This window comes from Salvelinus fontinalis, chromosome 8, assembly GCF_029448725.1.
Source record: "Salvelinus fontinalis isolate EN_2023a chromosome 8, ASM2944872v1, whole genome shotgun sequence".
NCBI lineage: Eukaryota > Metazoa > Chordata > Actinopteri > Salmoniformes > Salmonidae > Salvelinus > Salvelinus fontinalis.
In genome coordinates, this window is record NC_074672.1 from 26,632,333 (window position 1) to 26,658,783 (window position 26,451).

A 26,451-nucleotide genomic window follows, 5' to 3' on the forward strand; every position below is an offset into this window, starting at 1 on the left:
CCCCCCCAGGACAATTGAACTGTTTCCAGTGGCCGATCCAAAACACAACTGGCGGAGAAGAGGTATTCGATGAGGTATTCGGAGTGGACTTCTAGTCCGGCTTAGGAGGCGCGCACACCATCCATCGCTTCCATCGCTTCCGAGTATATTACTCACTAATGTTCAGTCTCTGGATAATAAGGTAGACGAGCTCAGGGCGAGAATCTCCTTCCAGAGAGACATCAGGGATTGTAACATACTTTGTTACACGAAAACATGGCTCTCTCGGGATATACAGGTCTGGCTTTGTCAATACAGCCAGCTGGGTCCTCAGTATATCGTGAAGACAGAAATAAAGAACTCTCCGGGAAGAAGAAAGGCGGGGGTGTATGTTTCATGATTAACCATTCATGGTGTGATTGTGATAACACACAGAAACTGAAGTCCTTTTCTTTACCCGACCTAGAATAACTCATAATCAAATGCAGACAGTATGACCTCCCAAGAGAATTATCTTCGGTTATAGTCACAGCTGTGTATATTCCCCCTCAAGCCAATACCACGACGGCCCTCAAAGAACTTCACTGGACATTATGCAAACTGGAAACCACATATCCCGAGGCCGCATTTATTGTAGCTGGGGATTTTAATAAAGCAAATTTGAGGAAAACGCAACCAAGGTTCTACCAACACATTGACTGTAGCACTCTCTCTGAGAAAACGTTAGACCACTGCTTCTCAGCTTTTCAAAATGCCTACAAGGCTCTCCTCTGCCCTCCCTTCGGCAAATCTGATCACGACTCCATTTTGCTCCTCCCTTCCTATAGGCAGAAACTCAAACAGAAAGTGCCCGTGCTAAGGACTATTCAACACTGGTCTGACCAATCGGAATCCACGCTTCAACATTGTTTTGATCACACGAACTGGGATATGTTCCAGGTAACCTCTAAGAATAACATCAACGAATACATGGATAAAGTGACTGAGTTTATCAGGAAGTGTATAGGAGATGTTGTATCCACTGTGACTATTAAAACCTACCCTAACCAGAAAACGTAGATAGATGGCAGCATTCGCCCAAAACTAAAAGCGCAAACCACTGCATTTAACCATGGCAAGGTGACAGGGAATATGGCCGAATACAAACAGTGGAGTTATTCCCACCGTAAGGCAATCAAACACGCAAAACGTCAGTATAGAGACAAAGTGGAGTCGCAAAAACGTATGTGGCAGGGTCTACAGAGGGAAAACCAGTCACGGAGCTTACACCGACGTCTTGCTTCCGAACAATCGAAACACCTTCTTCGCCAGCTTTGAGGATAACACAGTGCCAACGACGCGCCCTGCTCCCAAGGACTGTGGGCTCTCCTTCTCCATGGCCGATGTGAGTAAGAGTTTTAAGTTCCTCGATGTACACATCACGGACAAACTGAATTGGTCCACCCACACAGACAGCGTTGTGAAGAAGGCGCAGCAGCAGGAGGCTGAAGAAATTCGGCATGTCACCAAAAGCACTCACAAACTTCTACAGATGCACAATCGAGAGCATCCTGTCGGGCTGTATCACCGCCTGGTACGGCAACTGCTCCGCCCACAACCGTAAGGCTCTCCAGAGGGTGGTGCGGTCTGCACAACACATCACCGGGGGCAAACTACCTGCCCTCCAGGACACCTACACCACCCGATATCACAGGAAGGCCATAAAGATCATCAAGAACAACAACCACCCGAGCCACTGCCTGTTCACCCCGCTATCATCCAGAAGGCGAGGTCAGTACAGGTGCATCAAAGCAGGGACCGAGAGACTGAAAAACAGCTTCTATCTCAAGGCCATCCGACTGTTAAACAGCCACCACTAACATTTAGTGGCCGCTGTCAACATACTGACTCAACTCCAGCCACTTTAATAATGGGAATTGATTGAAATTATATAAAAATGTATCACTAGCCACTTTAAACAATGCCACTTAATATAATGTTTACATACCCTACATTACTCATCTCATATGTATATGTATATACTGTACTCTATATCATCTACTGCATCTTGCCATCTTTATGTAATACATGTATCACTAGCCACTTTAAACTATGCCACTTTATGTTTATATACCCTACATTACTCATCTCATATGTATATAATGTACTCTATACCATCTACTGCATCTTGCCTATGCCATTCTGTACCATCACTCATTCATATATCTTTATGTACATATTCTTTATCCCTTTACACTTGTGTGTATAAGGTAGTAGTTGTGGAATTGTTAGGTTAGATTACTTGTTGGTTATTACTGCATTGTCGGAACTAGAAGCACAAGCATTTCACTACACTCGCATTAACATCTGCTAACCATGTGTATGTGACAAATAAAATTTGATTTGATTTGATTTGATAAGCCATTTAAGCGTGTTAACCCTCGCAATGTTCCGGCCCAGATGACATCCCTAGCCGCGTCCTCAGAGCATGTGTAGACCAACTGGCTGGAGTGTTTACGAACATATTCAATTAATTCCTGAACCCAGTATTCTGTCCCCACTTGCTTCCACCATTGCTCCTTTACCCTAGAAAGCAAAGGTAACTGCACCTAATGACTATAGCTCAGCATTCAACACCATAGTACCCTCCAAGCTCATCATTAAGCTTGGGGCCCTGGGTCTGAACCACACCCTGTGCAATTGGGTCCTGGACTTCCTGACGGGCCGCCCCCAGGTGGTGAAGGTAGGAAACAACACCTCCACATCAATGATCCTCAAAACAGGGGTCCCAAAAGGGTGCGTGCTCAACCCCTCCTGTACTCCCTGTTCTTCCATGACTGCATGGCCACGCACTCCTCCAACTCAATCATCAAGTTTGACCCTGGGAGTGTGGTGCCAGGAAAATAACCTCTCACTCAATGTCGACAAAACAAAATAGTTGATCGTGGACTTCAAGAAACAGCAGAGGGCGCACGCCCCTATCCTCATCCACCGGACCACAGTGGAGCAGGTGGAAAGCTTGAAGTTCCTTGGCTTACACATCACGGACAATCTGAAATGGTCCACCTACACAGACAGTGAGGTGAAGAAGGCACAACAACACCTCTTCAACCTCAGGAGGCTGAAAAAATGTGGCTTGGCACCTAAAACCCTCACAAACTTTTACAGATGCACAATTGAGAGCATCCTGTTGGGCTGTTTCACCGTTTGATACGGCAACTGCACCACCTGCAACCGCAGGGCTTGAAATCACTGGCCACTTTAATAATGGAACACTAGTCACTTTAATAATGTTGACATATTTTTGCTTTATTCATCTCATATGTATATACTGTATTATATTCTACTGTATTTAGTCTATGCCTCTCCGACATTGCTCATCCTAATATTTATATATTCCTTAATTCAATTATTTTACTTTTAGGTTGTGTGTATTGTGTGTATTGTTGTGAATTGTTAGATATTACTGTACTGTTGGAGCTAGAAACACAAGCATTTCGCTACACCCGCAATAACATCTGCTAAACATGTGTCTGTGACGAATAACATTTGATTTGATTGATTTGAGATAGAATCCTACCACAACGGCTCAGACTCTCGTCGGATGTGGCAGGATTTGCAGGCTATTACAGATTACAAAGGGAAACCCAGCTGTGAGTTGTCCAGTGACGCAAACCTCCCAGATGAGCTGATTGCCTTCTATTCTCCCTTCGAGGCAAACAACACTGAACCAGGCATGAGATCCCCTGCTGTCCCGTATGACTGTGTGATCTCGCTCTCTGTGGCCAACGTGAGTAACAGGTTAACACTTGCATACCAGAGCGTGTTCTCAGAGCATGCGTAGACCAGCTGGTAAGCGTCTTCATTTTCAACATCTCCTTGTCCCAGTCTGTTTCAAACAGACCACCTGTTTCTAAGAACTCAAAGGTAACCTGCCTAAATGACTATCGCCCTGTAGCACTCACATCTGTAACCATGAAATGCTTTGAAAGCCTGGTCACGGCACATATCAACACTATCATCCCAGACACCCTGGACCCACTCCAATTCCCATGCCGCCCCAACAGATCCACAGATGACGCAATCTCTGTTGCACTCCACACTGCTCTCTACCACCTGGACAAGAGGAATACCTATGTGAGAATGCTGTTCATTGACTACAGGTCAGCGTTCAACGCCATAGTCCCTCCAAGCTAATCACCAAGCTCTGGACCCTGGGACTGAACACCTCCCTCTGCAACTGGGTCCTGGACTTTCTGATGGGCCAGCCCTCAGGTGGTGAGGGTAGGTAACAGCACATCTGCCACACTGACCCTCAACATAGTGCCCCTTCAGGCACTTGGCATGGGCCCTCAGATCCTCAAAACATTCTACAGTTGCACCATTAAGAGCATCTTGACTGGCTGCATCATTGCTTGGTACGGCAACAGCAAGGCACCTGACCGCAAGGAGCTACAGAGGGTGGTGAGCACTGCGGCCCAGCTCCCTGCCATCCATGACCTCTCTACCTGGCAGTGTCAGAGGAAGCCCCTCCATATTTTTGAAGACTCCAGCCACCCAAGCCATAGACTGTTCTACTTACACTGACACCCCAACACACACATAACATGCACACACATGCATACTGACACCACACTCACATTTTTACACTCACCACATGCGCTACTGCGAAAGCTCAGTCTATTATCTCTCTTATTGCCAAGTTACTTTACCCCTAGCTATATGTACATAGCTAACTCAATTACCTCATACCCGAGCAAGTCGACTTGGTATGGTACTCCCTATATTTAGCCATGTTATTTTTTACTTGTTATTGTTATTCGTTATTCACTGTGTATTTATTCCTCATGTCACTATTTCTATTTTTATTTTATCTTTGTATCTTTATCTTGAACTCTGCATTGTTGGAAAAGAATCCGTAAGTAAGCACTTCACTGTTAGATTACACCTACTGTTTACAAAGCATGTGAAAAATACAATTTGATTTGACAATTTTTTTACTCTGCATCGTTGCGAAAGGGCTCATAAGTAAGCGTTTCACCGTAAAGTTCACACCGGTTGTATTTGGCTCGTTTGACAACAAAAAAATTGTCGGACGACCCCAACAGCTGATTTATTTTGGGGTGTTATGGATACTGTAGTTTAGTCGAAGACGAATTCATGCTTTGGGCACTTGAATGAGAATTATCATATGACTACAAAACCCAGCTTTGCCTAATATATCTAATAAGAGGTGGGTCTGAAAGCAGTTACCACTTACCCAGGAGAAGATGGTGGATTTGTTAGAACTGGTGGTTTTACTCGCCCCGACCTTCTTATTATAGCCCAGTGTTCCTGATATGGTTTCGAGGCCTTTTTAGAATTATTGCTCCCATAAATGTGCTGTGTCAAAGGACACTTTGTTTGTAAATAAAATTGACTTCATAGCTTCTTTGGGAAGGTTATCAACACGACTTGGATTGTGAAAAGCAGAAATGTCAGGTTGAAAATTATTGTGGATACGGCAACAGTTATTAGGGATAACAGTAGATGTTACTGTTGACATGATTTTTAAATGCTGCTTAATCCTATAGCTAGATTGTCTGAGCATGATAGAGAAAGTTTGAAGAGGGATGGGTTTTTTGGGGAGGGTTTGATAGAAGTTAATGGGATTTGTTTTTTCTTAGTACAGAATTAGGCAAACCATAATTGAACGCACACTCCAGCGCAATAGGTGGCCGCATGCACCTTAAGCGTTTGTGGAACGCCATTATACCAAAGAAGATGTGTGAATGTGGAACAGCAACGTGCTCGATACTCCATTCTAAACACTTAAAAAAAAACATGTTATATCTCAATCTGGCATTGGATACCGGTTACCCGGTGACAAGCACAGATAATGTATTCTGAAATCTTGAAGAAAACGAAATTCCTCGACTTGTAAAGCCAACTTCACATCATCTGCGGTGGTGAAACGTGGTGCCACTAAAAACAAGTGGGGGATCGAGTCTAGCTAACGTTAATTATTTTTGATATTTGGTGTCATCACACTAATTAAGATCTTGAATACATCGTGACCTCCGGAGTTGTATTCAAAAGACTGTCAAGGCCTTGAATATTAATTGTTCAGTTTCGGCTCCGGGGGTGCCCTGTTGAGAAGTGAATTTGTGAAGAAACCTGATTGGCGACATGCCAAGGAGTAAAAAAGGGAAACGTAGTTCAAACAAGGGTAAGTTGGCTAACTGCTGTCTTATTTGTTAACATATGATTATGTGTAGCAAAGGGCTAATATATATTATTTGCAGCACAATCTAAACTGGCATAAATGCTGTGCAACTGCCTGAATTGATCAGTTCCATATGTAACAAAGTTGCTACACTACAGTAGTTAGCTACTTTCTCATAGAATGTCCATTATTTGTAGCAATGCATTGACAAACTGGTGTTTGATAATAGCTAACTATCTAACACCTTATATAGCTGCTATAACACACTATATATCTGTACAGTATGCAGTGTTTGCATTCTGAGCTAGATTTGTTTATATTTGTTTATCTTGCTCAGTACGTTAGCTAGCTAGCTAGATTTATTTGCAAGCAATTTTATCGTAGCTAGCTAACGTTAGCTAACTTTGCTTGTTATAATTGACCACCTGATCATTTTATTTCATCTTTATTTATGCAGTTAAATCGATTGAGAACACATTCTTATTTACAGTGACCTGTCAAACATCAATAAGCAACAATTGCAGTGTACATAACTATCTGTATACACATCAATTACACAATACATGAAAAGCAAACGCATTAAAAGTGACATTACCACATAGCTCTAACATAGGACGCTTGTGCACTGGGAGTATTCCTAGCAAGGCTGGTGTTAGTCTGAAAAAGAGACCTAATGGCATTTGCCTGTGATTTGTGGTGGGGGAGTTGACTCTTTGCCCTTCGACCCGAGCTTCGATTCCTACTACCACTAAGATTAAGTATTTTGCAATGGAGGAGATGAGTAGTTGAAAGAGCAAGTAAAGGGAGGGTCACTGGTAGAGGTCGACTGATTATGATTTTTCAACTCCGACACCGATTATTGGAAGACCAAAAAAAGCCGATACCGAATAATGGCCGATTCTTTTTATTTATTTGTAATAATGACAATTACAACAATACTGAATGAACACTTATTTTAACTTAATATAATACATCAATAAAATCAATTTAGCCCCAAATAAATAATGATACATGTTCAATTTGGTTTAAATAATGCAAAAACAAAGTGTTGGAGAAGTAAAAGTGCAATATGTGCCATGTAAGAAAGCTAACGTTTAAGTTCCTTGCTAAGAACATGAGAACATATGAAAGGTGGTTCCTTTTAACATGAGTCTTCAATATTCCCAGGTAAGAAGTTTTAGGTTGTAGTTATTATAGGAATTATAGGACTATTTCTCTCTATACCATTTGTATTTCATATACCTTTGACTATTGGATGTTCTTATAGGCACTTTAGTATTGCCAGTGTAATAGTATAGCTTCCGTCCCTCTCCTCGCCCCTACCTGGGCTCGAACCAGGAACACATCGACAACAGCCACCCTCGAAGCAGCGGTACAAGGGGAACAACCACTCCAAATCTCCGAGCGAGTGACGTTTGAAACGCTATTAGCGCGCACCCCGCTAACTAGCTAGCCATTTCACATCAGTTTCACCAGCCTAATCTCGGGACTTGATAGGCTTGAAGTCATAAACAGCGCAATGCTTGAAGCATTGCGAAGAGCTGCTGGCATAACGCACGAAAGTGCTGTTTGAATGAATGCTTACGAGCCTGCTGGTGCCTACCATCGCTTAGTCAGACTGCTCTATCAAATCATAGACTTAATTATAACATAATAACACACAGAAATACGAGCCTTAGGTCATTAATATGGTTCAATCCGGAAACTATCATCTCGAAAACAAAACGTTTATTCTTTCAGTGAAATACGGAAACCGTTCCGTATTTTATCTAATGGGTGGCATCCTTAAGTCTAAATATTCCTGTTACATTGCACAACCTTCAATGTTATGTCATAATTACGTAAAATTCGGGCAAATTAGTTTGCAACGAGCCAGGCGGCCAAACTGTTGCATATACCGTGACTCTGCGTGCAATGTACGCAAGAGAAGTGACACAATTTCACCTGGTTAATATTGCCTGCTAACCTGGATTTCTTTTAGCTAAATATGCAGGTTTAAAAATATATACTTGTGTATTGATTTTAAGAAAGGCATTGATGTTTATGGTTAGTTACACGTTGGAGCAACGACAGTCCTTTTTCGCGAATGTGCACCGCATCGATTATATGCAACGCAGGACACGCTAGATAAACTAGTAATATCATCAACCATGTGTAGTTATAACTAGTGATTATGATTGATTGATTGTTTTTTATAAGATAAGTTTAATGCTAGCTAGCAACTTACCTTGTCTTCTTACTGCATTTGCGTAACAGGCGGGCTCATCGTGAGGCAGGTGGTTAGAGCGTTGGACTAGTTAACCGTAAGGTTGCAAGATTGAATCCTCAAGCTGACAAGGTAAAAATCTGTCATTCTGCCCCTGAACAAGGCAGTTAACCCCCCGTTCCTAGGCCGTCATTGAAAATAAGAAAGTGTTCTTAACTGACTTGCCTAGTTAAATAAAGGTGTAAAAGAAATACAGATTTCCGATTGTTATAAAAACTTGACATCGGCCCTAATTAATCGGCCATTCCGATGAATAGGTCGACCTCTAGTCACTGGTAGGCAGGTGGGCCACCAGGCAGTCCAGAGTCAGAACCATGTATCGGTAAACAAAAGATGTAGGCCTATATCGCAATACTGTATCTCTCAGTTTCTTGGTTTGCAATGGCTTGCAAATTCACTAAAATAGAGGCTATCAATGAGTAGGCTGATCAGGGCATGGTTTCTACGAGGTGTTGAAAGCATTCCACAGGGATGCTCCAATGCTTCCCACAGTTGTCAAGTTGGCTGGGTGTCCTTTGGGTCTTGATATACACAGGAAACTGTTGAACGTGAAAAACCCAGTAGTGTTGCAGTTCTTGACACAAACCGGTGTGCCTGGCACCTATTATCATACCCCGTTCAAAGGCACTTAAATATTTTGTCTTGCCCATTCACCCTCTGAATGGCACACATGCACAATCCATGTCTCAAGGCTTAACAATCCTTTAACCTGTCTCCTCCCCTTCATCTAAACTTATTATAGAAGTGGCATCAATAAGGGATCATAGCATTCACCTGGTCAGTCTGTCATGGGAAGAGCAGGTGTTTTTAATGTTTTGTATTTCAATGTAGATTATGCCATCGATGAGTATGGATAAGCTATTTTACATAGTGCCAGTGAATTAAAATTGATCATTGTCAAATATGGCGTTTTAATTAGGACTAAATGTCCAATAAAAAGTAGGCCTATTGTGCCTATAGCTTATTTAATGAAACCCTGGCTGGCTGTTGATATCCTAGGCCAGGGGTATTCAACTCTTACCCTACGAGGTCCAAATTCTGCTGGTTTTCTGTTCTACCTGATAATGAATTGCGCACACACACCTGGTATCCCAGGTCTAAATCAGTCCCTGATTTAGAAGGGAACAATGAAAAAACACAGTGGAACTGGCTTCGAGGTTCAGAGTTGAGTGTGAGGGTTATAGGACCATTAATTGCAAAGCAGGGCATCACCGCTAAACTCTTTGTAAATGGGAAGTTCATCTTTTTCCATCAAAGCATCTCAAGTGCATATAATGTTCAGCAGCTCAAATCAGCAGGATCGAAGGAATTTTTTATTAGGAATGACGTTTACGATGGCTCGCTAAAATAATAACACTTCCTCAATTTAAATATTATGGGGATACCTATACATTTGGCAGCCAAGCAGAAGTTATGTGTATTATCGTCTAGACATGACGTTGAAATATCTTCACCCCTAGAATAAAAACCTCCAGGTTTCTGTCATGAGTCAATTAAATGGAAAAAATAAAGAATTAGGGAGCAGTTTGGAAAAACTAATGCTGTGTGAATCGTCCTCTGGAGTAACGTGCATGCATGGATAATAATTACATAACCAACATCTCTAGTAATACTAGACCCGCCCAAAAGAGAGAGATAACGTGGCAAAGAATAGGCTTATCAGCGTAGAGTGATCATCATCCCATGGGATCTGTCAAGGTGGCACACAGTAGAAATAACACTGAAATATTCTAGTTCCTAGACCATTTCAGATTGTCAGTGATGTGTACGCCGAGGAACTTGAAGCTTTCACCTTCACTGCGGTCCCGTCGATGTGGATATGGGCGTGCTCCCTTTGCTGTTTTTCCTGAAGTCCACAATCAGCTCCTTTTGTTTTTGTTGAGGCAGAGGTTATTTTCCTGGCACCACTTCGCCAGGGCCCTCACCTCCTTCCGGTAGGCTCTCTCGTCATTGTTGGTAATCAGGTCTGTTACTGTTGTGTCGTCTGCAAACTTGATTGAGTTGGAGGTGTGTGTGGTCTCGCAGTCATGGGTGAACAGGGAGTGTAGGAGGGGGCTGAGCACGCACCCTTGTGGGGCCCCTGTGTTGAGGTGTTGTTTCCTGCCTTTACCACCTGGGGGCGGTCTGTCAGGAAGTTGAGGACCAAGTTGCACAGGGTGGGGTTCAGGGCCCGAGCTTAATCATGAGTTTGGTGTTGAAGGCTGAGCTATAGTCAATGAGCAGCATTCTTGCGTAGGTATTCCTATTGTCCAGATGGAATAGGGTAGTGTGCAGTGCGATGGCGATTGCATCGTCTGTGGATCTATTGGGGCGGTAAGAAAATTGAAGTGGGTCTAGGGTGTCAGGTAAGCTCAAGGTGATATGATCCTTAACTAGCATCTCAAAACACTTCATGATGACAGAAGTGAGTGTTACGGGGCGATAGTCATTTAGTTCAGTTACCTTTGCTTTCTTGGGTAAACAAGAAAAACAACCTAGCTTGTGAACAAAATGTAAATGGCCAAGAAACACAAGGAGAAAGTCTCACTAGAGTAGACTTTTGTTTCAAGTAAATGAGACCGAATTATATGCCTGTGCAGAGCACTTCTAAAAATGAATATTTCACTCAGCTCTTCACGTGCCCCCAGCCAGGCAGTGTTGCAGCTCAAGGTGGAATAGGCTATATAGGATTTGTAGTAGTTTTGACTTAGCGATTAATTTATCAGGTATGAAGCAAAATGGCAGAAAGTGGCACTGGCCACCTGCCAACGTGGCTGGTGAAATAGACATCTTACCCGCCAATGCCAAAATCGACCCGCAGGTCAACTATAAAAATGGACGTATAGAAATGGACGTAAACTATAAAAATGGACGTATCACATTTAACAAACCAAATATTAAAATACCGTTATAGAAGGTAAAGTAAAAACCCAAACTGGTCTGTGCATAAATACCGGTGTGTATATAGTAAAATACGGTATACCACCCAGCCCTAACGTAAACCCTGTTTCTTGTCTGCATCGAAGTAGCGGTCCTTGTACCTAGCATCGAGCATGGGGGCGACACATTAAAGAGGCTCAGATAGAATGCCACCGAATCGCTTGTTCACAGCCTCGAGTACTTTTGTAAGTTTTAACCCCACCGTCTGTGTGGGCAGTTTTGTTGAGCAGGCGTTTCAATGCCATGACAGGGTATCATGTCTGCTGCAGCTTATTTCTCGAGTCAGTTGTTTGAATGGAGCTATGAGTGTGTTCATGTTTCAAACATGTTTTCAAATGCCATTGAAATGGCAGCAGCGGTATGAGACCAGCGCATTCTTGAGCATGCAGTATGGCTTTCCTCAGTACAAAATCCTCGTCGAACCACTGTGCTGTCAGACTCAGCATGCTCATGGGGCTGACATCGCTGGTCCAAATGTCAGTCGTGAAGCTAATATCAGTGACGCCCATAGCAAGTAGCTCATTAATGTGAGTTTCAACAATACTGTGTAACTCCGGTAGGGCAACATCTGAAAAATAGTGTGTCCTGGGGCTCGATCAGTCGGCGAAAGCCAACATCATCCGCGACCAAGAAAGGTTGATTGTCAAGGACAATGTATTCCATTATCTTGGCGTTAATGTATTCCGCTTTTGAGTTGTCTCGCTGAAATGTTCTTACTCTTTCAAATAACTGCTCGACTTGAACTTGTTTATTTGTTGGAAATGTGCGCTTAGTATTTTTCTGCTTTTGTTCTGTGTAGCGCTGTATTTTTCGTGGCGTCATTACGTCATCTACCTACGTTATATAGGTATGCACGTCAGCTATGACATTGGTTTTGCACATCGGTGTTAAACTAGACATCGGGCCGATGTTGGCATTTTTAGTTAATATCGCCCGATTCCGATATGCTGACTGATTTTCTTTAAAAAAAAAGTTTTTATAAATATTTTTTTATGTTATGCATCCCTAGTTTTTACACTGCCTCTACTCACTTTTCATTATCTATGCATAGTTACTTTACCCCTACCTACATGTACAAATTACCTCGACTAACCTCTACCCCCGCACGTTGACTCGGTACCGGTACCCCCTGTATATAGCCTCATTATTGTTATTTTGTGTTTTTTACTCTAGTTTATTTGGCAAATATATTCTTAACTCTTTCTCGAACTGCATTGTTGGTTAAGGGCTTGTAAGTAAGCATTTCATGGTAAGGTCTACACTTGTGTTCGGCGCAGGTGACAAGGTTTGATTTGATGTCTTTGAGATGATTGTGTCTTTTGTTAGGCAATCCATCAAGTAAAGCCTGTGAACTACTGAGGAAATCTTCCTTGACATATTCCCCCATCAGTAAATGGGTTTCCATGTTTAGCAATGCACTGAGCAAACTTTGTAGCTTGATTTGACTGCATGTAGATTTGTAAACACACTGCTTTGCTTTTGGACAGGGCCCTCTTGATTCCTAAAGCCTTGTCCGCCTCATCCTTGAAGTTTTTCTCATGTCTCGTTTCAAAGTGACGCTGTACACTTGATGTCCGACAAACAACAGTTTTACAACAGAGCGCAAACAGCTCGACTCTTAGTTAAACAAATCCATATTCCTTTGTCCAAGAGGCAATAGATGAGCGGACATCTGCCTTATTTTTCTTTGCTGATGATATTTTGCGCCCTTAACCTTTTAAATAACAAAAGAAGGCTTGCTAGCTGCTAGCCATGTGAAAACGAATCTCATCTTCAGTGCCTCCTTGGTTTTGAATTTGGAGCAGAGGGGAGGCGGGTTGTCATGCGCTGAACTAATAATGATTTTCCTGCAAAATCATGAAAGCCCATTGGCTAATCAGGTTGGACATACCTTGGGAACTACAATATTTCCTTGAATACTGTTGGAATTGGGATCCGCACCGCCTCCATCTTCGGGCTTGGCCTCTGAGAGGTGTTAGTGGACCAGTCTAGGCCTTTAGGACAATGTGGTGAACACAGTGCGGAGCGCCATGGTTTCTTCCACCAACGGGTCATGTCAAATGTGGTGGGGCATATTCTGTACCTGGTGTGAGAGCCATATGTGCAAACGGTTTTAGTCACTGCTCAATGCGGGCCGAGCGGCATTCCACATTGAGAGTGTAGCCGTTATTTCGGCCTGCCATGACGAAGTTCATTGCTCTCCAAATTGATGGAGTTCGACGTCTATGTCCAGCAATGGCCCTCTCTGTGCAAAACTGGAACGTTAACGTGGTGCTGTCAGCGCTTGCTGAGCCCCTAGAGTCGAGGACTTTGAAGCATCTATCCATGAAGGTGGCATTCCTGTTGGCTATTACCTCAAGAGGGTGAGCAAACTTCATGCTTTTTCAGTGTGCACCTAATGTTTTTACGAATGGGTCCAGACGAGGAGTGTCACCCTCCGTCTTAACCTCTCATTCTTGCCGAAGGTCCTGTTTGACAGATGTGAACTGGCCCTTACGTTTGTCCGCGTATGCTCCTCCTGTGGATGAGCTGGGTGTTATCCCCCCCCCCCCCCAAGTGTGCTGTGCCCGGTCAGGGCCTTAGACACTTACATTACACAGACGCAGGCAATACGACAGTCTGATCGCCTATTAGTTTGTTATGGTGAGAGTTCTAGGCCAGAGCCTATCGATACAAAGACTCACATTGGATTGTGGACACTTACGCATATAGGCTGCCCAGCCGGCCATTCTACTAGAGCAGTAGGTATATCGTGGGCACTGCTTTGAGGAGTTCCCCTCAATGACATTTACGCCTCGGCCAGTTGAGCATCGTCTAGCCCCTTTTTTCTAGGTACATCGAGTCATTGTTGCCCCGGCCAATGAGGTCGGAACTGCTGTGGTGGGTGTTGCCCAAACCCTGAGTGGGAACGGAGGGACATAGCCCTGAGCTCAGTCCTACGGGACTTTGCTCTCTGTCTGGCCCTTACGTAGTTCACCGATTTGAATCTGGTATTGTGATACATATATTGGAGTGATCCAATATAGTGCTACAAATCAAAGTTTACTTATGTAACCACAGTTATGTGAGCTATTGGATCACTCCAATCCTCTCTGTGATTTACGGCTCGTCAAAGGACACGAGGTGGAAGTAGTGCGGCGACAGCTATTTAAGGTGGTCAGTCGCAGAACTACCCGGTACACGGGACTAATCTGATATTCTTTCTCGGCCTCTCGGAAGGTTACCATATTGGAGTGATCCAATGGCTCACATAACCGTGGTTACATATGTTAACTTAGTTGTCCACTTTTGTTTAATGTTGAAATCAAGTGGCCTACCTGGATAAGATGCTTTTCTTCTCAGAATGAGACTCTCATTGCTGAATGCTGAGACTTTTTGCCACATGTACAGGTGGCCAAATGTCAGCATAGTGGTAGAAACATTCAAATGACGGATCCTAAGGAACTTCTGCCCATATATAAATGCATGTTTTTTATGTTCATTGCACATTTATAAAACACAAACTAGACAGCTAGCCCGTAAGTCTGGCTAAAATGTTGCAAGCGGTACGTTAAACTCCAAGGCCGTGCACAACTGAAACTGATCATTAATTTCCCACTATGTTCATTGATTAGAGGTCGACCGATTATGATTTTTCAATACCGATACCAATTATTGGAGGACCAAATTAAAAATAATAATAATAATAATTAATAATAATAATGACAATTACAACAATACTGAATGAACACTTATTTTAACTTAATATAATACATCAATAAAATCAATTTAGCCTCAAATAAATAATGAATCATGTTCAATTTGGTTTAAATAATGCAAAAACAAAGTGTTGGAGAAGAAAGTAAAAGTGCAATATGTGCCATGTAAAAAAGCTAACGTTTAAGTTCCTTGCTCAGAATATGAGAACATATGAAAGCTGGTGGTTCCTTTTAACATGAGGCTTCAATATTCCCAGGTAAGAAGTTTTAGGTTGTAGTTGTTATAGGACTATTTCTCTCTATATGATTTGTATTTCATATACCTTTGACTATTGGATGTTCTTATAGGCACTTTAGCATTGCCAGTGTAATAGTATAGCTTCCGTCCCTCTCCTCGCCCCTACCTGGGCTCGAACCAGGAGCACATCGACAACAGCCACCCTCGAAGCAGCGTTACCCATGCAGAGCAAGGGGAACAACCACTCCAAGTCTCCGAGCGAGTGACGTTTGAAACGCTATTAGCGCGCACCCCGCTAACTAGCTAGCCATTTCACATCGGTTACACCAGCCTAATCTCAAGAGTTGATAGGCTTGAAGTCATAAACAGCTCAATGCTTGAAGCACAGCGAAGAGCTGCTGGCAAAACGCACGAAAGTGCTGTTTGAATGAGTGCTTACGAGCGTGCTGGTGCCTACCATCGCTCAGTCGGACTGCTCTATCAAATCATAGACTTAATTATAACAAAATAACACACAGAAATACGAGCCTTAGGTCATTAATATGGTCCAATCCGGAAACTATCATCTCGAAAACAAGACGTTTTTTCTTTCAGTGAAATACGAAACCGTTCAGTATTTTATCTAACGGGTGGCATCCCTAAGTCTAAATATTCCTGTTACATCGCACAACAAATATATACTTGAGTATTGATTTTAAGAAAGGCATTGATGTTTATGGTTAGGTACACATTGGAGACAGTTAGTACACACACACCAGTCCTTTTTCGCGAATACGCACCTCATCGATTATATGCAACGCGGGACACGCTAGATAAACTAGTAATATCATCAACCATGTGTAGTTAACTAGTGATTATGATTGATTGTTTTTTATAAGATAAGTTTAATGCTAGCTAGCAACTTACCTTGGCTTCTTTTTGCATTCACGTAACAGGCAATGTAATCAGGTGGTTAAAGCGTTGAACTAGTTAACTGTAAGGTTGCAAGATTGAATCCCCGAGCTGACAAGGTAAAAATCAGTTAAAAAGGCAGTTAACCCACCTTTCCTAGGCCGTCATTGAAAATAAGAATGTGTTCTTAACTGACTTGCCTAGTTCAATAAAGGATAAATAAAGGTGTAAAAAAAAAAAATCCGGTGTCCAAAAATACCGATTTCCGATTGTTATGAAAACTTGAAATCGGCTAGATTAATCGGTCGACCTCTATCATTGATATTCCCTATTTTAGTAGGGTCAGTTGGTACAGATGGTGTGGATAGAAAGGTTACGGCCTTTAGGACAATGTCTTAATGTGTTTCTGCGTCCATATGACCGATTCTGTTGGACCAAACCTCAAATGCAAATAGCGAGTTGAAAATGCTTTCTGTCAGAGAGGAAGAAGTGATCTTCCGTCTTTGTTGTGAGTGGCAGGGAGAGGGTGTCTGTGACTGGGAAGTTGCACACAGCACAGAAGGAGCAAAAGAGACGAGACCAAAAAGACAAATGCTCAAATAAACAAACAAATTAAACCTTGATTCTTGCAGTACTGGTATTTGGAACATTGCGTTCAAACAAAGTAGAATTGATTTGATCTATTGCCCAGCCCTCGTCCCTAGGCTAGCAGGGAGCTCTGACCCCGGTCAATTGTGGTCTGATGTGGGTAGTGCACATAACGTGAGGACTCAACACGTCTCCCGAGGATAGTGGACTCAGACTGGGGGTCAGATTACTGAATGCTCAAACTCCTTTTTGTCACATGTACAGGTGGCCAAATGTCAGCATAGTGGTAGAAACGGTAAAATTACAGATTCTAATGAACGTTTGCTCAAATGGAATACTTTAGCTAGCTATCTCCAAGTAAAATCCAAGTTTATAACAACCACTGAGTAATCTATATTAGATATCTCCATGTGACCAGTAGTAAAGATGGTAGAATTCATCTTATTGCTGTTCAATTGATGAGAATGATCAAACAGGACAGGTTACATAGAGAAGGTCTGAACAGGCTTATAGAGAAGTGTCTGGGGAAAGCAAGAGCTGCACTGCTGAGAGCAACATGAAGAAGGAGAGGAGGTTTAGTGTCTAGTCTCTTCCTCCATCCATGGCCAACCTGCCATCCCTTCTCCCTGCACCTGAACCCCTTAACAGGCTCTCTCAGACAGGAGGTTATACAGTTGTAGCTGTCGGCCAAGGGCCCCGTCTCTAAAAGGTAACACAGCAGAACTCCAACCCCTGGCATGCTTCAAATCTTATTCATCGGTCATGTAACCTGGGCCCACGTACTAATGTGTTCCTGCATCACCTGGACTAATTTGACGCCCATGGCCATCTGTCAACTATTCCCGCTTGACCATCACATCCCAGTACTTCTCCACCCACTTGACTAACTCATCTTTACCATTCGTCATTGTTACAGTTCATATGATATTGCATGGCTCATGACTTTACAGGTGTAGTAGCTAGGTTTGAATATTCCAAATAATGTCCTCAGTTCATTGCCATATGTTTTACCCTGCCTCATGTCACTCCGGCTGGTCCCAGGATTCCCAGCCTTCTCTCTCCCTCTCTGTCCTACTAACACTGTATCCACATCTTGGATACCCCCCAGCTCCACCGTCCCCTCTGCACATGTTGGCCAACTCACTGACCTAACTCCTCATAGAGGCTTCATTCAGAATGCTGCATAAACCATAGCATTACCATTCGTCAGCTTTCCCATCTCTTACACCCTCTGTTTGTTTTTTCTTATCTGTGGTTTTGAGCTTAAGCAGCAGGGAAGTTGCTTATGTTTTGAAAAGCTCAGTTAAAGACCCAATTGGCCAAGACTAAGTTTTGAGACTTGTGTGGACAGGAAGCCCGTTCATCTCACTGGCTGTGTCTGGAAAAGAAAAGCCCTGGCACTCTCTCAAGCGCCTCCCCTTGGCATGACTGAGGTGCAGACAGTTATGGAAAGCTTGTGTGATTGCCATAGGCTGACACGTGCATACTGTTGGTTGTGAACACTGCCTGGGGTTCAAGGTTAAGTACCAGTAAGTCACGTGACTGATAAAGGCCCACTCGGTACAGTATGATCACTAGGGACAGAGAAGGTGAGTTATGGGAATGAATTACAGTACCAGTCAAAAGTTTGGACACACCTACTCATTCAAGGGTTTTTCTTTATTTTTACTATTTTCTACATTGTAGAATAATAGTGACATCAAAACTCTAAAATAACACATGGACTCATGTAGTAACCAAAAACGTTTTAAACAAATCAAAATATATGTTATATTTGAGGTTCTTCAAAGTAGCCACCCTTTGCCTTGATGACACTAAATTAATGGACATGCTTCCTGGAGGCCATTGTTGATACAGTACTTTTGGTCATGTGGTGTATTCTAGGACGTCATAGTAAATGACAATGTGGCTTCTCCCAGCCCTAGAGACATTCAACAGGGAGGTGATTTTACAGCTTGATTCCCTGCATCAGGTCTGTCATCCCGGTGAACTTTCCCCCAGTAAAGCTCTCTGCTGGGGCTGGGCAGGCAGATTTTTGGGGTTCAACCTGGGGAGCCAACTTCACTGATAAACTAAGGTCTGTCTTGAAGGATGAATTCCTTTGAGCCTAGGTATGTGTGGCCGTGTGTGACTATATCCTCACTGTCTCTGCCATCTGTCAAGATAGGGCCACAGTCCGGTAGCTGTACTAGGGGCAGTGCCAGTCAGTTGGCTCGGCTGTGTCTGAGGGATTAACACTTCGGGCAGCGGCCGCCCGCAACCAGCCTTCCCAGTTTAGCTGCATGTGACGTGCCCGTGTGTGTCAGCACTGGGGAGAGAATAGACTTTGGTCTCTACAAGGTTCCTGGAATGTCATTACTGACAGAGACTGACAGCTGAGTGAGCCACTGACAGAGACAAAGTTCACCTCAACACTCCTATCTCTCTGCATATCTTTCCCTTTCTCCTGCTCTCATCTACTATCCTCCACTCTCCTCGTTGTTTCTATCCTCCGTTCTCTTTCTCATAGGGGGGAGGAATGGGGTGAAGGGTGGGTGTGGTGCCAGTGATGATGACCTGGCATCTGATGTGCTCAGTCACTACAGCAGTGCCAGCGAGACCGCCTCGGTGCTGGACGACAGCACAGGTGGGTACACACACACACACACACACACACACACACACACACACACACACACACACACACACACACACACACACACACACACACACACACACACACACACACACACACACACACACACACACACACACACACACACACACACACACACACACACACACATTCAACATTCATGTGCTCTCACACTACTTAACACAGGTGCATCATCCAAAGAAGTGTCATGCAGTTGATATAAGCTCTTTGTTTTGGTGCTTACCTGTCGTTTCCTTTGTGTCCACCACAGGAGCAGGTGAGCGACTAGATGAACAGACTGCCCAGGAGGAGACCGAGGACAAGCTGAAACAATGCATAGACAACCTGATGGACAAGAGGTGGGTCTCGCAGGATTTCAAATGGTTTTACAGAGGGACTTACTGTACACCAAACTTCTCAGAAAACTAAAGCCACCAACGTTGCTAGTACTTGGGTAAATGGACATGAGGAACATCAGATCAGCTTCAACATAATGGTGTAGTGTAAGACGTGTCCTCTCATAACTACAACGTTAGGCAGAGCTGTGTGGAGACATACTGACGTGCCCCTCCCTCCTGTCCCTCGCAGTGCAAAGACACGCCTGGCAGCCCTGGAGTCTCTGAGAGGGGCCTTCTCATCCAGGCTGCTCTGTGATTTCCTGACAGAGAGACGCCTCACCATCAGCGACTGCCTGGAGAGGAGCCTGCGCAAGGGTGAGACTGACACCATGCGACTGTCTGTGATGATGGTGGAGGGAAGGAGCTAGAGGCTGAATTTACCTGCTCAATCTAGTCAAACGCAGGTTACTTTAGGTGGTGCTAGGCCAAGGAGATGAATCGGACCTGCACACACTTTTTGGTCTACCATGCCTTTATTTGGCTGGAAAATAAACATTGCTGATCCAGTGGATCGTCTTCAAGTACGTATACCTGAATTTCTTGACAAAGTCCTACAATAGTGTGACTTCTCTTGTTGACCTTAAGGATTGTAAAAGGTATCTTACCCTCCACCCTTTTTTATCCCTCTGTTTCTGTCCATTATTCTCTCCATGCTCCTCTCAGGTGGTGGAGAGGAGCAGGCTGCAGCGGCCACAGTGTGTGCCCAGCTGTGTGTGCAGCTGGGCGGGGGGGACGAGAGCGAGGAGGGCTTCAAGATCCTTCGACCCGTCCTCAGCGCCATCATGATTGACGGCTGTGCCAGTGTGGCCGCCCGCCAGAGCGTGAGTATCACCATTGGCTTTCATCACAGTCCTGTTGTCGACTGCAGTTTTCCACTGAAAGTGCATGTATTCTTGTAAGCCCACTCACAGTTGAAGTGTTTCATCTTTGTTTTCCCTGTCAGTGTGCCAGTGCTCTGGGTATGTGCTGCTATGTTTCTGCTGCGGAAGATGGAGAGGTGAGAATCTCTAGAAATCCTTTTCATTCTATTTCTCTGTAGCTGGAATAGAAATGTAGTATGGCAATGTTTCTCCTTCACTGTCTGTCTTAATCGCTTGCTCTCGCTCGCTCGCTCTCGCTCTGGCAGGACTTGGTAAAATCCATGAGTCATCTGGAAAGTGTGTTCACCACGTCGTACCCCAACTGTGAGGGCACCCTGCCCACCTCCAAGGCCGGTGCCCCTGGGCTCCACAGCGCTGCCCTGCACGCTTGGGCTCTACTCGTCACCCTCTGCCCCGCCTCCCGCCTCTCTGTGCTGCTAGACCTGTGAGTGAAACACACAGAACAGGTGCAGTGTCTTAAATGACACCCATTCCCCATTTACTACAGTAGTGCAGTATATTTGGCCAAATTAGTGGAAAAATGGGGAATAGGCTGCTATTTCAGATACAGACAGGATCTTGCCAATGAGGGGAAAAACAGCAAGAGGGCACCTTCAATAAAAAGTTAATTTAACCTGTTGGTTTGCTCATCTCACTTCCTCTGTCTCCTATTGTGCTCAGACATCTACTCAAGCTACAGGCCTGCCTCGAGAGCAGCGATGTGAACTACAGGATTGCTGTGGGGGAAACCATCGCCCTGCTGGTTGAACTGGGAAGAGATATAGACAGGGTATGTTCTGCATAGTGACCAACCAGTAAGTTTAGCCTTTTTGATCACAATGAATATCAAATCAAATTTATTTATATAGCCCTTCTTACATCAGCTGATATCTCAAAGTGCTGTACAGAAAAAACAGCCTAAAACCTCAAACAGCAAGCAATGCAGGTGTAGAAGCAATAAGATTAGACATTGAGGACCTGATCCTAGATCAGCAGTCTTATTCTGAGACACTTTGTGAATAAAGTCCCTGGTCTTACTCATACAGGCTCAAACACAATGTAGATCCCATGGAGAGGAAGTGAGGAAATATACCTCCTTATTCTTGAGTGTTTTTCTATGTAGGAATTGGAAGACAGCGACATGCTGTGTGAGTGCCTGAAAGGTCTTGCCACTGACGGGAACAAACACCGTGCCAAGAACGACAGGAGGAAACAGCGCTCCATATTCAGAGAGGTGCTGCACTACATAGAGGTGAGGAACCACCCGTCCCTCCACATACACTTCTAACGTTGCTTAATGGGTTCAAAATTCACACCAGACCAATCTCTCTAACTGGAGACCATAGGTCAGTGTGAGAAGTATATATATATATATATATAATGTTGATTTTAATATGGAAATATTCTCTCCCCCTCCTGTGCAGAATGAGGACTTCACAGAGGAGAAGATCCGCTTTGGTGTGGAGGGCATCTACATCGACAGCTGGATGCGCAGGAGGGTCTACGATGCCTTCAAAGAGGTGCTGGAGTCTGGAGTGAGACACCACCTTCAGGTTAGGACAAACTCTAGGTCTAGAAGTGTTTGTGAGATAAATATACTTTTTACAGCAGAGATATCAAGTATCTCTGCAACCAACATTGTTCTAATCAAATTTCTCAAATGTTTTTGATGCTTGTTTACCTATGCTTTCTCATGTATCATTTAGTAATTGCTAATAGTCAGCTTTTCATTCTATGATATTTAAGGGTGTGCCTGGTCTTGCCTATGTAGTTGAATCCATTGCTGAGGGATATCTTTGGCCTGGGACCCCCTCTGATTCTGGACTCCTCTGTCAAAGCCAGCAAGATCTCCCGTTTCGAGAAGGTGACCCCATGTCCTATGAACTTTAAAATGTCTGCAAACCCACCAGCACATAACCACTGCCCTAAAACCATTACCACTGCCCTAAAACCATTACCACTGCCCTAACACCAGACTGTTCAACAACCACACAGTGCATATCATGTGAGATCTCCACTGTCTAATGAAATATATGTCGGTTAAACAAAATGTTTATGGGTTTGCCTAGTCTTCACAGGACCCAATAGAAACCTGCCCTCCATATTGGTATTCTTCATTTTGAATGGTGTAAATCGAACCTGTTGATTTATTTCTCTCACAGCATCTGTTCAACTCAGCGGCCTTCAAAGCCAGGACTAAACTAAGAAACAAAGTGAGGGACAAGAGAGCAGATGTGATGTGAGGAATGAAAGAGAGGAATGGAGGAGAGGAATTGATGGAACGTGCCTTGGCCCCATAGGATGGAGACTCTTGAGTAGAAGAATACTGGGGTATATTTATTGAAGCGAAACATTTGTACCGTTGCAGATAGAAATGTAATGAATAGAGCTGACATGATTTCCTTTTCCAAATGACAGACAATCCTATCTGTTCTACACAGTACATTTCTATAGGAATGTTCTGTAACGTTACACCCTCCTGAACAGGCCCCTTGCCCAAACTCATCTCACAGGACACAATGGCTGCTGCCAAACCAGGGACTTTGCAGACAATGTGTGCGTGCATGTTTTTTTATTTGTAATTTAACACTACATAATAAAATCATGACACCTACTGGACGCCTGAAAATCAAACAAAGGTGGTTTATTGTTTCTTTATTAATATTTTCGGAAGAATATCTTAACCATTTCTGGTTATGTACAGTATTTTATTTTCTAATTTATTGAAAGTGGGAGAACAGTACATTGATTTTTAAAATAAGTTTTGTTTACAGACTTCAGATATGGGAAGAGTACAAAGAAAATGTAAGTTTGGGTGTTTTCATGTATATTTCTATGCTGGTTGGTTGTGCATATAATCTATACATGTAAACTGAACAGAAATAGAAATGCAACATGTAGTGTTGGTCCTGTGTTCATTGAGATGAAATAAAAGATCAGAGAAAAAGATTATTTCTCAAATTTTGGGCACAATTTTTTTATATCCCTGTTAGTGAGCATTTCTCCTTTGCCAAGATAAGGAGGATGGATTATCAAAAAACTGATTAAACAGCATGATCATTAAACAGGTGCACCTTGTGTTGTGGACAATAAAAGGCCACTAAAATGTGCAGTTTTGTCACACAACAATGCCACAGGTGTCAAGTTTTGAGGGAGTGTGCAATATCCACCAGAGCTGTTGCCAGAAAAGGTAATGTTCATTTCTCTACCATAAGCCACCTCCAATGACGATTTAGAGAATTTGGCAGTACGTCCAACCGGCCTCACAACCGCAGACCACGTGTAACCACGCCAGCCCAGGACCTCCACATCTGGCTTCACCTGCGGGATCGTCTGAGACCAGCCACCTGGACAGGTGATGAAACTGGGTTTGCACAACCGAAGAATTTCTGCTCAAACTTTCAGAAACTGTCTCGGAATCTCATCTGCATGCTTGTCGTCCTCACCAAGGTCTTGACCTGACTGCAGTTCAGCATTGTAACCAACTTCAGTAGGTAAATACTCACCTTTGATAGCCACTGGCAAGCTGGAGAAGTTTGCTCTTCACAGGTCAATCCTGGTTTCAACTACTGGGCAGATGGCAGACAGCATGTATGACCTTGTGTGGGCGAGTGGTTTGCTCATGTCAACGTTGTGAACAGAGTGCCCCATGGTGGCGGTGGGGTTATGGTATGGACAGGCATAAGCTATGGACAATGAACACAATTGCATTTTATTGATGGCAATTTGAATGCACAGAGATACCGTGACGAGGTCCTAAGGCCCATTGTCACACTATTCATCTATTCATCACCTCATGTTTCAGCATGATAATGCACAGCCCCATGTCGCAAGGATCTGTACACAATTCCTGCAAGCTGAAAATGTCCCAGTTCTTCCATGGCCTGTACACTCACCAGACATGTCACCCATTGAGCAAGTTTGAGATGCTCTGGATCGACATGCACAACAGCGTGTTTCAGTTCCCTCCAATATCCAGCAACTTCACACAGCTGTTGAAGAGGAGTGGGACAACATTCCACAGGCCACAATCAACAGCCTGATCAACTCTATGCGAAGGAGACGTTGTGCTGGATGAGGCAAATGGGGGTCACCAGATACTGACTCTTTTTTTCTTTTTCCTGATCCATGCCCCTACTTTTGAAAAAAGGTATTTGTGACCAACAGATGATTTTCTGTATTACCAGTCATGTGACATCCATAGATTATGTCACGATCGACCATGGGAGAGAGAGAGGACCAAGGCGCAGCGTGTAAAAAATACATCTTCTCTTTATTTAGGAGATGAACGAACGAAGCAAAACAACAAAATAGGCGACCGTGAAGCTATAACTGAACAAAATGCAAACATGAAACCTAGACACAGACCTAGACAATGACCCAACAAAAACATGATGCCCATGGCTGCCTAAAATATGGCTCCCAATCAGAGACAAATGAAAACATCTGTCTCTGATTGAGAACCACTCAGGCAACCATAGACATACCTAGAAACATTCACTCAACCATAGACATACCTAGAAACATTCACTCAACCATAGACATACCTAGAAACATTCACTCAACACAAACCCATACACTAAACCCAACACCCCCCTTTTCCATATAACCACCCAAAACGAGACAAAACACAAACATTCCCCATGTCACACCCTGACCTAACTAAAATAATAAAGAAAACAAAGAATACTAAGGCCAGGGCGTGACAGATTAAGGCCTTATGAATTTATTTCAATTTACTCATTTCCTTATATGAACTGATACTCAGTAAAATCTTTGAAATTGTTATGTTGGGTTTATATTTTTGTTCATTGTCTATACAAATACATATGTATTCTAGGAGTGGACTCGAACAACAAAAGTGCCATATGTAACGGATGTGAAATGGCTAGCTAGTTAGCGGGTACGCGCTACTAGCGTTTCAATCAGTTACGTCACTTGCTCTGAAACCTACAAGTAGTGTTGCCCCTTGCTCTGCAAGGGCCGCGGCTTTTGTGGAGCGATGGGTAACGACGCTTCGTGGGTGTCAGTTGTTGATGTGTGCAGAGGGTCCCTGGTTCGCGCCCGTGTCGGGGCGAGGGGACGGTTTAAAGTTATACTGTTACAAGTGACGTAACTGATTGAAACGCTACTAGCGCGTACCCGCTAACTAGCTAGCCATTTCACATTCGTTACACATATACCTGATCATGTTTTCCAAGATTGCCATGTATTTTGATGAACAATGCTATGTAACCCAAAGGATGAGGCAAATAAATTGATTATGGATAAATGTAATAACACAGTAAGGCTGTTGTATCTATATAAGCATTCATTATTTTCACTGAGTGTTTATTTTAAATGTTTTAATGTTGACATTGTAATGCACAGATCAAAGGCAAGGGATGAAAAGTAACCATTTATGGATCGCTGCGGCCCACGGTATTAATATATCTAATTGGATTTGATAGGGAAGGAGAACGTTTTCATTTTGTGAATCCACACTGGACAACAATTCAGTGACTGCAAGGTCATGTGTTGCTGCTGCCCCCTTGCGTTTGGTCTCTTCCATCACCCCTGTTCTGCTAAATCTCATTCTGCACAAAATGGTATCATCTGCCGTGTCAACATGGAGCCCCTGGTAAAATATGAGAAATTATTCTTGCATTTTTTGCAGATTTAGAAATAATAATTTCAAACAAAATTTGACAATTTTGTTCCATCTATTGATTTTAAGTCAGCTCTCTAAACGTTATACATTTAAGCAGATAATTAATGTTCGTTGCATGCACGAGTTGCTTCATATCACCTGTGTT

At 43.4% G+C, this 26,451-nt stretch overlaps 1 protein-coding gene across 2 annotated transcripts; it reads left to right on the forward strand.

The window, feature by feature from the left end:
• Window positions 1–5,200: 5,200 nt before the first annotated feature.
• LOC129860987 (interferon-related developmental regulator 2-like) lies at window positions 5,201–23,605 on the forward strand. Of its 2 annotated transcripts, none has more exons than XM_055931975.1 (12): window positions 5,201–6,166; window positions 19,273–19,389; window positions 19,670–19,757; window positions 19,987–20,111; window positions 20,460–20,617; window positions 20,740–20,793; window positions 20,923–21,101; window positions 21,338–21,446; window positions 21,780–21,908; window positions 22,081–22,209; window positions 22,403–22,520; window positions 22,819–23,605. In XM_055931975.1, the coding sequence occupies exons 1-12, from the start codon at window positions 6,127–6,129 to the stop codon at window positions 22,854–22,856; spliced, it is 1,284 nt and encodes a 427-aa protein (XP_055787950.1). In that variant the 5' UTR covers window positions 5,201–6,126; the 3' UTR covers window positions 22,857–23,605. The 2 variants fall into 2 exon arrangements, with proteins under 2 accessions (XP_055787950.1, XP_055787949.1); XM_055931974.1 differs by having other exon boundaries at window positions 5,202–6,166; window positions 22,428–22,520.
• Window positions 23,606–26,451: the final 2,846 nt, after the last annotated feature.